A 13257-nucleotide genomic window follows, 5' to 3' on the forward strand; every position below is an offset into this window, starting at 1 on the left:
TTTTTTTTTCTTGAGACAGGGTTCTCAGTGGTCTGAGATCCTCTAGCTCAGCTAGGCTGACTGGCCAGCCAGCCCAGTGGTTCCACGTTTCTCTGCCTCCCTAGCACTGGGATTACAGGAGTTTGTCACTATGCCCATTTACCAGCTAATTTAATATACTACTGAATGGGTTTGCATGGGTTTTGGAGAGCAAACTCGGGTCCTCATGTTTGCATGGCAAGTACTTTACTGACTGAGCCATCTTACTAGCCCTAATTTCTTTCAAGATTTAATAAAGTTTAATTATTCTAGGAAGATACTTTAAGAATAAGCTATTTTATATTTTCATTTTAGAAACAAATTTTTTTCTTTTTTTGAGACAGGGTCTCTTTTAGCCCCAGCTGGCCTGGAACTCACTATGTAGACCAGGATGGCCTTGAACTCACAGAGATCCACCTGCCTCTGCCTCCTGAGTGCTGGGATCAAAGATGTGTGCCACCACACCCGGCTCAGAAATAAATGTTACTACATCTGTTGTCTCCTTTTTTCTAATATATAAACAGCATGCTTATTTCGAGTGTCATTTTAAATAAAGCTTTATTCATAGGTTTTGCTGATTTGGCAAAATAAAGACTATGGTTCAGCTCGGAGCATCATTCGCATTATTGGGAAAATGCTTCCCTTAGAACCTTGTCGAAGACCTAATTTTGAGGTAAGTTAGTCACCATACATTATTTAAGCCCTGTATATAAACTGATCCCAGGGTATATAGGACAGAAGGACAAAGGAATAAGTGTGACCTGTAAGCCTTTAGTTTATCCCTAGAAAGAAGTCATTCCACACATGTTAATTTCTTTAAATATTACATTCCAAGATGGGCAGGTACAAAGAATACCTAAGGAGATTGTTTTATCTTTATTTTAATTTTATTTTATATTTTTGTTGTGTGATATTAGCCAAGAGGGGAGAATGTTTTATGTTTAGAATGTAGAATAACATTTTCTTAGCTTTTTTTTTTTTGCTAACAGCTACATGTTTTCTATTGCATATTTGTTTTTCCTTCCCCCTGTTTTGGTCTGTTAACCTGTTTAATGTGATGGAGCATGAAGCATGTGTTTTCCCCTAATTCCTTAGAGTTGACTTTTTCCTCTGTTTTTATTTTAGTTGATCCTGCACTTGAACTCTGTGGAGTCTGATAATCGTGGATCTATGGTTCCATCTTTTGCTGATATTTTGTTTGTGGCAAATGATGAAGAAGCCAGTTACTCCCGATTTCGGTAACTTATATGCTTATTTAGGGAAGGGCGTATAGTGTGTAGCTTGAATTCTTGTGCATCTTGAAGTTTGTTCTACTGATCGGCTGTTTCTGTTCTGTCTCTGTAATCTGCAGTGTCCTGATTCCCCAATGTGATGAATACTGCTTTCTCATTTTTCTTTAGCCATTTTTCTTTGTATACATTAATTTTTTTTCCCATTTAAAAAATATTTTTTTCCCTTCATTTGTAAATGCTTTTTTTGGGGGGGGTCTTTGAGACAGGGTTTCCCTGTATCCACAGTTGGCCTGGAACTCACTATGTAGACCAGGCTGGTCTCAAACTGACAGAGCTTTGCCTGCCTCTGTCTCACATGTGCTGGGAGTAAAGGTGAGGGCCACCATGCCCGGCTTCCATGAATGCTTTTTATTTTGGTCAAATTCACCACTCCCTCCCACTCCAATTCCTCTTGTGCTCCTTTCTTGTATCCTCCTCCCAACTTTGTGTCCTCTTTTATGTGCATGTGTAAAAGACTTCTGGATGCAATTAGTGTTGCCCCTGTGCCTATGGGTGTAGGGCTGTCCACTGTAGCATGGTGTGCACTTAATTTTCCCCTTCCCACTCTCTGTTTGACCCACCCTCACTCACTCGGTCTCATGGTTCTGTTGTGGATCGACAAACTGGCATAACACATTTTTATCTGAATTTTGCATAGTTTATACATTTGGGAGGGGATGACTTACAAAGAAATGGCTTCTCTTAATCCCCACACCATTCAAGCCCTGCCCACAGTCTCTGTTAGCTTTCTCCCACAGTGCAGCCTTGCCCCACAGTCTATGAGTGTCCCATCTTGCATCCATGCCCCCACAGGATGCCTCTGTTGTTCTCCCCAGCAGCCACACACTTGCAGCCATACACTTTTCCTTTTTTGTTCCAATCTCGCTGCAGCCTAACTCTCCATCTCTCCATGGCTCGGCTCCACTCCTCTTCCCAGAGTGTCCCATGCTCACCAGTTACCCACGCTCTTTGGAGGAATGAGTAATTTCTGGGCTACACATGGGCAACCTATCAGGTTACCCCTATCAGGGGCTCCACCTCTGAACAAAGCTTACTCTCTTCTTTCTCTCCTGGCAGGTTGTCAACTGCCTGTAGCTTCTCCACTTGGAGTGGGGTCTTGTGATACCCTCTCCCCGTTCATGCTGGAATATTGACTAAATTGATTTTGTGAAGGTTTTCTGTAGACAACCACAGCTATTGAGAGTTTATGAGTGCAACTACCTGTCACATCCAGAAGATGCTGTTTTGTAACTGTCCTCCCTGTCCTCTGACTCTTACAGTCTTTTCTGTCTTGTCTTCTTGGATGTTCCTTGAGCCTTAGGGGGAGGAGACATGGTATAGACGTCCCATTTGGGAATGAGCATTCTGTAGTCACTTATTCTCTACATTTTGATCATTTATGATTCTTTTTGTTAACCTCCATCCATTGCAGAAGAAGCTTTTCTGATGAGGAATGTGGGCTGGACTAATCTCCAGGGGTAATAAGGATAATGTTAGAAGGTAGTTAGCAAAATGATAGTAGTGGGTTCTCCCTTAGGGTCTGTGACATCTCTGGCCACAGGTTCTTCATCAGATTTATAGTACCAGGCATGAGTTCCCTCCTGTTGAGGGACCTGGAATCCATACAGTTGTTGGCTACCCCTGAAGATGTTTTTGCCAAGATTGCACCAATGGGCCTATGTGGACCAGCCATCATAGTTCTCAGGGTCATAGCTGGGTAAGACTGTTGGTACTTTTCTTTCCTGGCAGCTGGCCTGGCATCTTATGGCACTATGATAGGAAAGTTGGCCATCAAGAGGAGGTTTCTATGTCAGTAACAGCTTGATTTCTCCAAGTCCTGTGACCAAAGTATGGTTTCTTTAGCTATAGGTAGTAGGCAGCTAAATGCAATGGCAGTAGCCTGTATTTGTTTTTTGATTGAATATTTCCCTCTTTGTTTCTTCTTTTTCTCTAACCACAGAAATTGTATATGGAAAAATGAAGAGGAAGAAAAAATTGATATTTTCCACCCTTCAAAACTCATTCCATTGTCACCTGCTCTAAGACAGCACAAAGCAGTGAAATATGATCTTCCAGTAAGTGAGGCTGCAATTAAAAAAATAGCAGCCCTTGAAGATGAGCTAACTTTTCTTCGGTCTCAGATTGCTACTATTGTGGAAATGCAGGAACTGAGAAATGGTGCAAAGTCTGGTGAGTAGTACTGGAATTTTATTTCTTCTAGAATAGTACTGAATTGATATTTAAGTCAGTACCTTTCTGAATTTATGTAGACAACGTTAACTATCATAAAAGGTTGATTGGCATATAAATTTAAGTGATATTTATTCAGAGTAAATCAAGATATGTAAAGAGGATGGTATTGGTGTATAGGATTTTTGTGTTAAAATATGTCTTCTAAGTGTTTCTCATCCTTCAGCAAAGAATTTGAATGATGGTTTATGCCTGTAATCCCAGCACTCAAGAGGCTGTCAGGAGAATTGCCTCATTCCAAGCCAGCCTGGGCTATAGAGTGAGACCTCTCAAAATCCAAAAAATAAGGGACCAGGGATGTAGCTCAGTTGGTAGGATGCTTGCCTCACGTGCATGAGTCTCTGAGTTTAGTTTCCCAGCATCAATAAAATAGGGCATGGTCATGCACATATGTAATTCTAGCACTTGGGAACTGGAGGCCAGAGGGTCAGAAGTTCAAGATCATCCTCAGCTTCACAGGGAATTTGAGGTCAACCTCATGAGAACCTCTCTCTCTCTCTCTCTCTCTCTCTCTCTCTCTGTCTCTCTGACACACACACACACACACACACACACACACACACACACACACACCCCAGCCAAAAAAACCAAAGCCCCCAAATAATAAATACATAAGTGTATATTTTTTAAATGAATGAAAAAGAAAAAATTACAGATCAAAGAGAGAGAGAATTCATTGCTTGAAAGAGGGTAGGTTTGAGACTGTGCGTATTTGTAGCCTTTAGTTTTTTATGTTATACTTTCATCAAGTTCAAGTAAGTAGTATTTTCTAGATGGTCCTTTTCTAAGTTTATGCAGATGTATATTGCTTTAAACATAAAATTTAGGGTTTAGAGAGGTGGCTCATGTTAAGACAGTGTTCTGCTCTTGCAGAGGACCTGAGTTTGTTTCCCAGCACCCATGTTAAGCAGCTCACAGCCACTTCTAACTCCAGCTTTAGGGAATTTGAAACCCTCTTCATGCTTCAAATGACACTTGCACTCATATACAGAGACCCCAACACAGACACACAAATGCATAATTTAAAACTGAAAAAATAAATCTTTAAAAAGCCATGAAATTTAGGCCAGGTGTGGTGGTGCACGCCTGTAGTCCCAGCACTTGGGAGGCAAAGACAGGTGGATCTTTGTGAGTTCAAGGCCAGCCTGGTCTATATAGTGAGTCGAAAAGACAAAAAAAAGGCATGAAATTTAAAGCAATATAAGTACTGAACTTTTTGGTTGCAAGGGGCTCTGTGAATATGATTACTAAAACATTTATATGTGTGTATTTATATATGTACATAATATATGCACATATAAGTTGTATTTCATACATGTATTTATAACAATTTATATATAATTAAGTCTTAATCTATAATACTTTATGTAGATAAATAAAATAAATATAAAGATACATAAATACAGGTTTTTTTTAAAAAAGCAAGAATGTTTACTTACAGTTCTTTAGAAACAGATTTATGAAAAGGTTAAGTATTCTCTACTCATCTTTAGTTACTGCTTAGAAAATCATATAGTTATTTCTCAAATGCCATTTTAGAGTGAATATATCAGTTTGAGTGTTTCTAGCTACAACTTGTTAATAATATTTTGGTTTTAAAAATGGAGAGAAGTTCAGATTTTATATAGATTGCTAGAAAGTCATTTTATTTTCTCTGGAACTTCTACACCTAAGACTTACAGAACATAGGGAATAGTTGATAGAATACTAATGCATCTCTCAACTTTCACTAGTGAGCTTTCCTCATGCAACAGAGGGTGATGAATACAAAAGGCCACAACTGACCAAAATGTAGAGAATATTAGAGACTGTAGAGTGTGTGTCCCTGACTCCTGTTTAATTAAACTTCATCCACCCAGGCTCAGGGACCACTGCAGCAGAGGGGGCAGAAAGATTTTAAGAGCCAGGGTTAGTGCATGAAATAAGGAAACAGTCCTCTAGGCCCCTGCAAATTTGCTCATATGAATCTATAGCAATGGTGTCAGCATGCACAAGACCCATGCAAACTCAGTCAAATTAAAACCAGCATAGAACTGGGGAAATGGGCAGGAGGCCCCAACCTTAGCCAAGAAACTATTGGCAGCTGATTACTGCCGGGTGAGGGAGAGTGACGTTAGATAGGCTGACCAGGCTCCAGTGGATGAACTCACACCAAGGACACCTGGGTATATAAACTTGACTCGATAGGCCTTAACATACTTAACAGAATGCATGAAATCCTGTGGGTGAGCTATGGGGGAGGGGTCTAAATATGATTAAGATATATTGTATGTGGGGCTGGAGAGATGGCTCAGTGGTTAAGAGGACCTGGGTTTGATTCCCAGCACCCACATTGTGGCTAACAACCATCCATAACTCCAGTTCTGGGTGAATCCAATGCCTTCTTCTGACCTCTGCGGGCATTGTACGACATGGGTTGCACTTACATGCAGGCAGTACACTCATACACATAAAAATAATAAAGTTTTAAAAAAGATATGTTGTATGAAATGCATAAAAGTTCAATAAAAAATACACATTTTAAAAAATACATCCTTTAGGGTGTTCCCTGATATGTCCCAATTGGATTAGAAATGGACTGAGAATTCAGATTGACTTAGAGAAATTACTAAGCAGATGGGATCATATCACTAGTTCTGTAGCATTATAGAAATTGTCACTGGCTCGAGTCTCACTAGTGTTATATATTGAATTGTACATAGTTTTTTAACTGACTGCTTTGCTTTTAGGTTTCTTTGACTTGAATGAGGAACCCAATCTGGAACAAATGCCATCATCCTTGGGGACTACTCTGCAGAGTGCAGGACCAGATCACTTTCCAAGTGCAGTACTTTGTCCTCCTCCTCCCCCGCCACTTCCTCAGTTTTCTTCTCCTCAGCCTACATTTGTTCCTTCTCTGACAGAGCCAGGATCTGCTAATCCTTGTGACTTAGATAAGCCAGCAACTGAAATGGAAGAGCAGCTCTCAGGTGTTGATAAGATTATATCTAGCCATTCAAAAACCCAGAGCAGTAATGATGTTTCAAACATGTTGGATGTTCTGAAGGACATGAATAAGGTCAAGCTTCGTGCTGTTGAAAGGTATGCTGTCAGAATTTGGGAAGCAAGCCAAAATTCTATCAATATTGGTTTCAAAGAAATTATGTTGATGAAATTTGGCATTTATATCTTACTTATTATTGCTTACCACCTATGAATACCTTCTCAGAGACAATCACTTTGAATTCTTTCTTGGCTGTTTCTTCTATTGTCTTATACTTTTGCTATTTTTGATATGTTAATTAAACTTACTCTCTGCTGTATAGGATTAGGAATATAGGAGTTCCTTCTTATCTACCATTTTACTTTTTGTAAGATCAGCTACAGTCTGAAAATAGTCAATAGAAAGTTCCAGAAATAATTCCCAAGGTTTAAACTGTGCTGTTTTGAGTAGCATGATGAAATAGCAGTAATTCAATGAAGACTAAATGAATGAATGACCAAATTAATGAGCACTTAGCCTAATGCATGGTATTCTCATGCAATCTGGTTTTTCAAAGGTTCTCAAATATTTCTTTATATTTTCCTACCCAGTGGTGCAGGATGTGGTGATGCTCTCCTGCAAAGGCAGGATTGTTGCAGGTTTGAGGCCAGCTTGGTGTTCCTAGTCAATTCCAGGCTACAGACCCTGTCTCCAAAAAAAAAAAGAAAATCTTACCCTGTACAAAATTAGAAGATTAAAAACATGGTGTTGCACGCCTTTAATCCCAGCACTTGGGAGGCAGAGGCAGGTGGCTCTTTGTGAGTTCGAGGCCAGCCTGGTCTACGTTGTGAGTTCCAGGACAGCTGGGGCTACAAGGAGACCCTGTCTCAAAAAGACAAAAAATAAAATAAAAATAAGGCTTTTAGCACAGTGATAGTGAGTAATCCCAGGTTATAGCAAGGTTTTGGGACGCTCCAACCCCTACACTCCGTTGGGGGCGAGCGGGGATAGGGGCAGGATATACACATCTACCTTTTCCTACCTTGGTTCCAAGGAAAAACTGAGATGGGATTCCACCAAAATACACTGAGAAATCATTGAGTTTATTGGTCTTACTTAAAGAGCAATGGCTGAGGGTTTACTTACAGGAGTGTGGGTGCTTCCCCCTCTTAAGGCAGCACCAGAGTCTTCACTCAAGCAGGGAAGATGGATTTCCCAAGTGGCATAAAATGGGGAGAGCCCCTCCCTTGGTCTTCCTCAGTGTATATACTCTAGCCCTTCCTCCAGGCCATGGGCGATTAGGGCAGAATTGCTCATCATGGGTTGAGAGGTATAGCTGGACTCCTAGGTGAGGGTCCTGTGACTCTCCCATCCCCTCCTATGCTGGGGCTCCAGCAGTTATCAAAACCAGCTATGATGATTTTAGGCAAATGGGTGCAGCTGAGGTTAAGAAGATGGCATTTGTCTGTGGGAGGACAGTCCTTATAGAACACTATGGTTTCTTGGTTTTTACAGGGCTCTCTAGATTTCTCAATTCAATATTAAAGATTATAATATATTGTGCTTGTAATCCTGTTAATCTTTGTAAACACAGGAAATCTAAAATTGTATCACTTTTAATGTATTCAATCCCCTGACTGTTTTTTTTTTTAAATAGGTCACCGGGTGGTAGACCCATTCACATGAGGAAAAGACAGAGTTCACATTGGGATCCAGTGTCTTTAATATCAAATGCACTTAAGCAGAAATTTGCATTTCAAGAAGATGATTCCTTTGACAAAGAAAATAGATCATGGGAGCCTTCTCCATTTTCTAGTCCAGAAACGTCAAGGGTGAGCTGTAAAAATAAACATTAATTCATTTTTTTCCTGTGCTCTTTATGATTGAGTGTCACATGCTAGTTCTCTTGAAGTAATTATGCAGGATGGGCTATATTGTTTTCTAGTTCATTTATTTATGAGACAAAATCTCACACAGTGGCCCAGGCTGGCCTGGAACTTGTGGAAATTCTCCTGCCTCAGTCTCCTAAGTGCTGGGATTACAGGTGTGAGTCACCATAGCAGGCCTATCAGTTTTTTTTTTTTTTCTGCTATTTTTAATGTTAATCTTTGTTAATCTTTCTTTTCTTGCCAATTTTGCATGCTTGTGTTTGCTATTAGCTTACTATGAAATAAAACAATTTGAAAAATACAAATGTTTTTAATGGTTTGTCCTAGTCGAGTGCTAAGTTGATGTTGCTTTCTGCAGTATGAAGTAGATACCTGAAATTTTTTAAAAAATGGTTTATTTTTCTATTATGTGTGAGTATTTTGCCTTCGTGTACATAAGTATACTGCATGTATGCAATGCCCATGGAAGCCAGAAGAGGGCCCCTTGGAATTGGAGTTATGAGTGGTTGTTAGCGACCATGTGAGTGCTGGGAACTGAACTGGGGTTCTCTGCAAGAGCAGCCAGTGCTCTTAACCACTGAGCCATTTCTCCAGCCCCAGATAGCTGAAATTTTGAGAGGCTCAGAAAGAGCTAGGCAATAGATGCAGTCTAACCATCATACTACATGCGACTATTCTGTGTATAAAATATTTTAAAAAATGCAGCTGTGTGTGAAGTGTTTAATTCTAAAAACATTCGTGTAGCACTCTTTAACTTGTGAGGTAGAGGTGGCCCTACATAACTATGTGTTCTGCGTATGTTGGTTCAACCAAATGTACATGGAAGTGTTTGAAAAACAAGCAAACAATAACAACAAAGCTTCCTGTATCTGTTCTGAGCATGCAGACATTTTTCTTTTAAATTTTTCTTAAACAGTATATTGTAGCAACTACTTACAGAGCACTTGTAGATTGTGTGCACATACCATGCCATTGTTTTAAAGGGATTTGAGTACCTGTGGCTTCTCGTATTTTTGGGAGTCCTGGAACAGATCCTCTGTGGATATTGATGGATGACTTTCATATTTATAGCAGTATCCTAAACAGTAAAAAAAAAAAAAAAAAGGCAAATATTAACTTGTTTTACATTTGAGGAAAATGAAGCTCATAGTAACCACAGTCAGAGCAGAGACTTAGACCTTGGTTTATTAGAATTCTGGAATGTTTGAAACACTCGTACCTAAGAAATTCATGAGGTAAAACATGCTATTTCCCAGTAGATCAGTGGGTTGTCAAATGCTGTTTGCTGCTTGCTCAGTGTTTCTTAATACTTTCTTTTTCAAATTTTTTAATTACATTTATTTGTGTGTCTGTGTGTATGTGTGTGTGCACATGCACATTAACACATGTGCTGCCACTACACACATGTACAGATCAGAGGACAACTTGTAGAAGTTGGTTCTCTCCTTCTGCTATGTGGGTTCCAGTGATTGAACTCAGGTCCTAAGGCTTGGTGGCAAGTGCTTTTACCCACTGAGCCATCTTTCCAGTACTTTCTTTCTAAATGTGAATATTTTAGGGAAAGCATCATCTTTTTATTTATTTTAATAGCACTTAGTTTCAAGCTGGATATAGGGACTCACTGTGGTTGCTGTGGTTTGAATGTGGGTGATATCCCCCAAAGGTCTGTGTTCATAGTGTGCTGCTTGAGGGTGCTGTAGGTCTAGTAAAAAGTCCTCAGGTCATTGGAGGCACGTTCGTAAAGGGATCCCAGCCCTATCTGATCATGAAGTGAGTGATTTGCTCTTCCCTGCACTCCTGCTGTGGTACATACCCCTTAATTGCTGGTGATCTTGGACTGGAGCCATGAGCCCAAATGAACCTTTACTCATTATAAGTTAATGCCGTAGATGTTTCATATTTCCACAAAGCTGCTTGACACATTCAGAATGGCAAGGAGTCTTTGTTGACTTTTGTGTCGTCAGTTCTGAGCACAGTGCCTACCTGGCATAGTTGACTCTCCAATCATTTTCTGTTGAGTTAATTAAACCTCAAGAGTGTCATCTAACATTTGTCTTGCCTTTTTTTCTTTACATTTGAGTAATTTCTTCGTGAAATATTTGTTTTATTTCAGTTTTGATATCCCATTTCCCCATCAGAAGGACAACAGTCTGAAGGAAGAATTGATGATACAAAAGCTGTTGGCATCAGAGATGAAAGTTGTGCCTACACTTGGAAGGACAGATCAGAAATGTGCTGTTGTATCTCTCACTGCCGTTCAGAGACTCATACCATCTCTATTAGGGTGACTAAGCCATATCCTGGGACCTGCTAGTGCTAAGCCTGAAGAAGACAGTTAAGAACTTGTCTCTGATTTTGGAAGATCTTGCTGTTAACTGGCTATTGAAGAAAGCTGGGTTCTAGATTTCCCCTAATACATTAGTGTTACTGAAAGCTAATACAGACTTCAATGATTTTCAGTAATAATTATGACTTCCTAATTTTTTTCGCCCTTTTGGTCCTTTTTAAGACACGGTCTCCCTGTAACCCCAGCTGACCTGGAACTCACTGTGTAGACCAGGCTGGCCTTGATCTTACAGAGATTTACTTGCCTCTGCCTCCTAAGTTCTGGGATTAAAGACATGCGCCACCACCCCTGCCTCTGATTTCCTAATTTAAGCTCCCTTGAATTTTTTTTTTTTTTTTTTTTTTTTAAAGACATGGTCTCACTATTTAGCTCTGGCTGGCCTGGAACTCACTATGTAGACAAGGCTGGCCTCAAACAGAGATCCACCTGCCTCTACCTCGTGAGTGCTGAGATTAATAGTGTGCTTCACCACACCTGACCTGCTCCTTTGAATCTTTTAAAAGTTGGTAATAGGGACTGGAGAGATGACTCAATGGTTAAGAGCACTGGCTGCTTTTATAGAGGACTTGGGTTAATTCCTAGCACCCACATGGCAGCCAACAACTGTCCAAAACTCCATTTCCAGGGGATCTGATACCTTTTGGCCTCTGTGGGCACCAGAGACATATGTGGTATACTTACATACATGCAAAATACTCATATACATAAAAAACAAATTTAAAAATTGATAATGATCTTGTTTGTTTATCCTCTAGTAGCTTGGAGATTTTCATTGAGGAAAAAATAACTTTTTCAGTGAGATAGTTGTAGGGTTGAACTTTCTAAAATTTCTTGAGGTAATAATTTATTCTTAGAAACAGATTTTGATTCTTTTTATTTTTTTTTGGTCTTTTTTGAGACAAGGTCTCCCAGTAGCCCCAGCTGGCCTGGAACTCACTATGTAGACCAGGCTGACCTTGAACTCAACAGAGATCCGCCTGCCTCTGCTTCCCAAGTGCTGGGACTAAAGGTGTGCACCACCTTTAGTGATTCTTTTAAGTGCTATGTGTAGAAGTGGAATCTTGTAAGTTTTATCCACACTTGCTATACATACATACATACATACATACATACATACATACATACATACATGCCTGGTATTTGTTTCTTTTGTTCTTTATTACATCTATACTCCATTTATTTGTAAGTAGATTGTTCAATAAGTGTCTTGAACTTGGTTGTGTTTTCTAGCAATTCAGATTATATTCCTGTTATAATGCCTGACCTTTTTTGTAAGAGGGAGTTGTGTAGTTAGACCTTCTTGGGGGTTACAAATGAAACATAATTTACAACACAAAGTCTGTCTTAACCCATATGCTTATATGATATGGGAATTTGCATGTTTCCTTACATGTCTTGGGGTTACAGCCAGGGAGCAAGGAGGTAGAGTCCATGTCAGGGGACTAGTCAACCCCCTTTTCCCCCCATTTTGCCAGCCTGAAGAGCCCAGTTGCTCATTTTTTTATTGCTGAGCCAGAGGGTTGGTTGCATGGCCCCACATCTGTTTATAACCTTTCATGGCACCATCTAGCTATGAGTGGCCATGTAGCACTCATGACTGTGGGAAGAAGTTTCGGATCACAGAGATGTAAATACTGACTCAAGTTGCTGAACCAGTACTAACAAGACCTGTCTTTAGGCTTCTTGTGAAAAAGATCAGAGGAACATGCCTGTGGGTGTGCCGATGCTTGCAGCCCAAAGCCCTAGTAATAGTGCAGCAAGTATACTAGTGTGGTTTCGATGCCCTCCCTCTGCTGATATGCTGGTTTTCTGGTATTCTCTTGCTATTAGTAGTTCTTGCTGTTCATACCCCTCAAATATTTCCATCATCCTTTTCTCATTCTCTATTTGTAGTCCTCTCTCTTTCCCTGTTTCTTTCCCCCTCTGATTTCCTGAGACAAGTCCTAAGCAGCACATATTGGCTTCAAACCATGTGCCTAAAACCAGAATTCTGGAGTCTTATGAGGGCACAGTTGCTTGCTGTATGGGCTTCCCACTCATAGTCTAATTCACTAATTTCTTTCCTGTTGCTGTGATAAAAATAGTCTGAGTCAAACAACTTGAGGGAGAAAGGGTTAATTTTAGCTCACAGTTCAAGGCAAAGCCCATCATGCCAGGAAATTCAAGGCAACAGGAGCTTGAAGCAGATGGTCCTGTTAGCCCACAGTTTGAAGAAGAGAGCAATAAATGCACACGTTAGCGCTCTACTTGATTTTTCCACTCTTGGAAGCCCAGGATTGCCTGTGTAATGTGCTACCCACAGTGGGTGGGTCTTCCCACATTAATTAGCAAGATAATCCCCTATAGACATGTTCATAGTACCATATCTCAGATGATTCTAGATTCTGCCAGGTTGACAATTGAAGTCAACTGTCACAGCCCCCAAGGTCCCACTCAAAATCACCAGAGGAGTTATTTGGCAGTATTTTGACGTGAAATTCGGGGAACCATAAGCATGAATAGTAAATTACGTTTGCGAGA

General features: G+C 40.1%; 1 protein-coding gene across 2 annotated transcripts in view; it reads left to right on the top strand.

The window, feature by feature from the left end:
• Positions 1-10856, top strand: part of Mtfr2 (mitochondrial fission regulator 2) — a 24980-nt gene extending 14124 nt beyond the window's left edge. For both annotated transcript variants that reach the window (XM_008822073.3, XM_029558159.1), the window contains 6 exons: positions 587-691; positions 1144-1256; positions 3250-3479; positions 6269-6620; positions 8159-8333; positions 10504-10856. In XM_008822073.3, the coding sequence (XP_008820295.2) occupies positions 587-691; positions 1144-1256; positions 3250-3479; positions 6269-6620; positions 8159-8333; positions 10504-10509 (981 nt within the window). In that variant the 3' untranslated portion in view covers positions 10510-10856. The remainder of the gene's footprint in view (positions 1-586; positions 692-1143; positions 1257-3249; positions 3480-6268; positions 6621-8158; positions 8334-10503) is intronic.
• The last annotated feature ends 2401 nt before the right edge of the window (positions 10857-13257 follow it).

Source organism: Nannospalax galili, unplaced genomic scaffold, assembly GCF_000622305.1.
Source record: "Nannospalax galili isolate Female #2095 unplaced genomic scaffold, S.galili_v1.0 scaffold186, whole genome shotgun sequence".
NCBI classification, from domain to species: Eukaryota; Metazoa; Chordata; class Mammalia; order Rodentia; family Spalacidae; genus Nannospalax; species Nannospalax galili.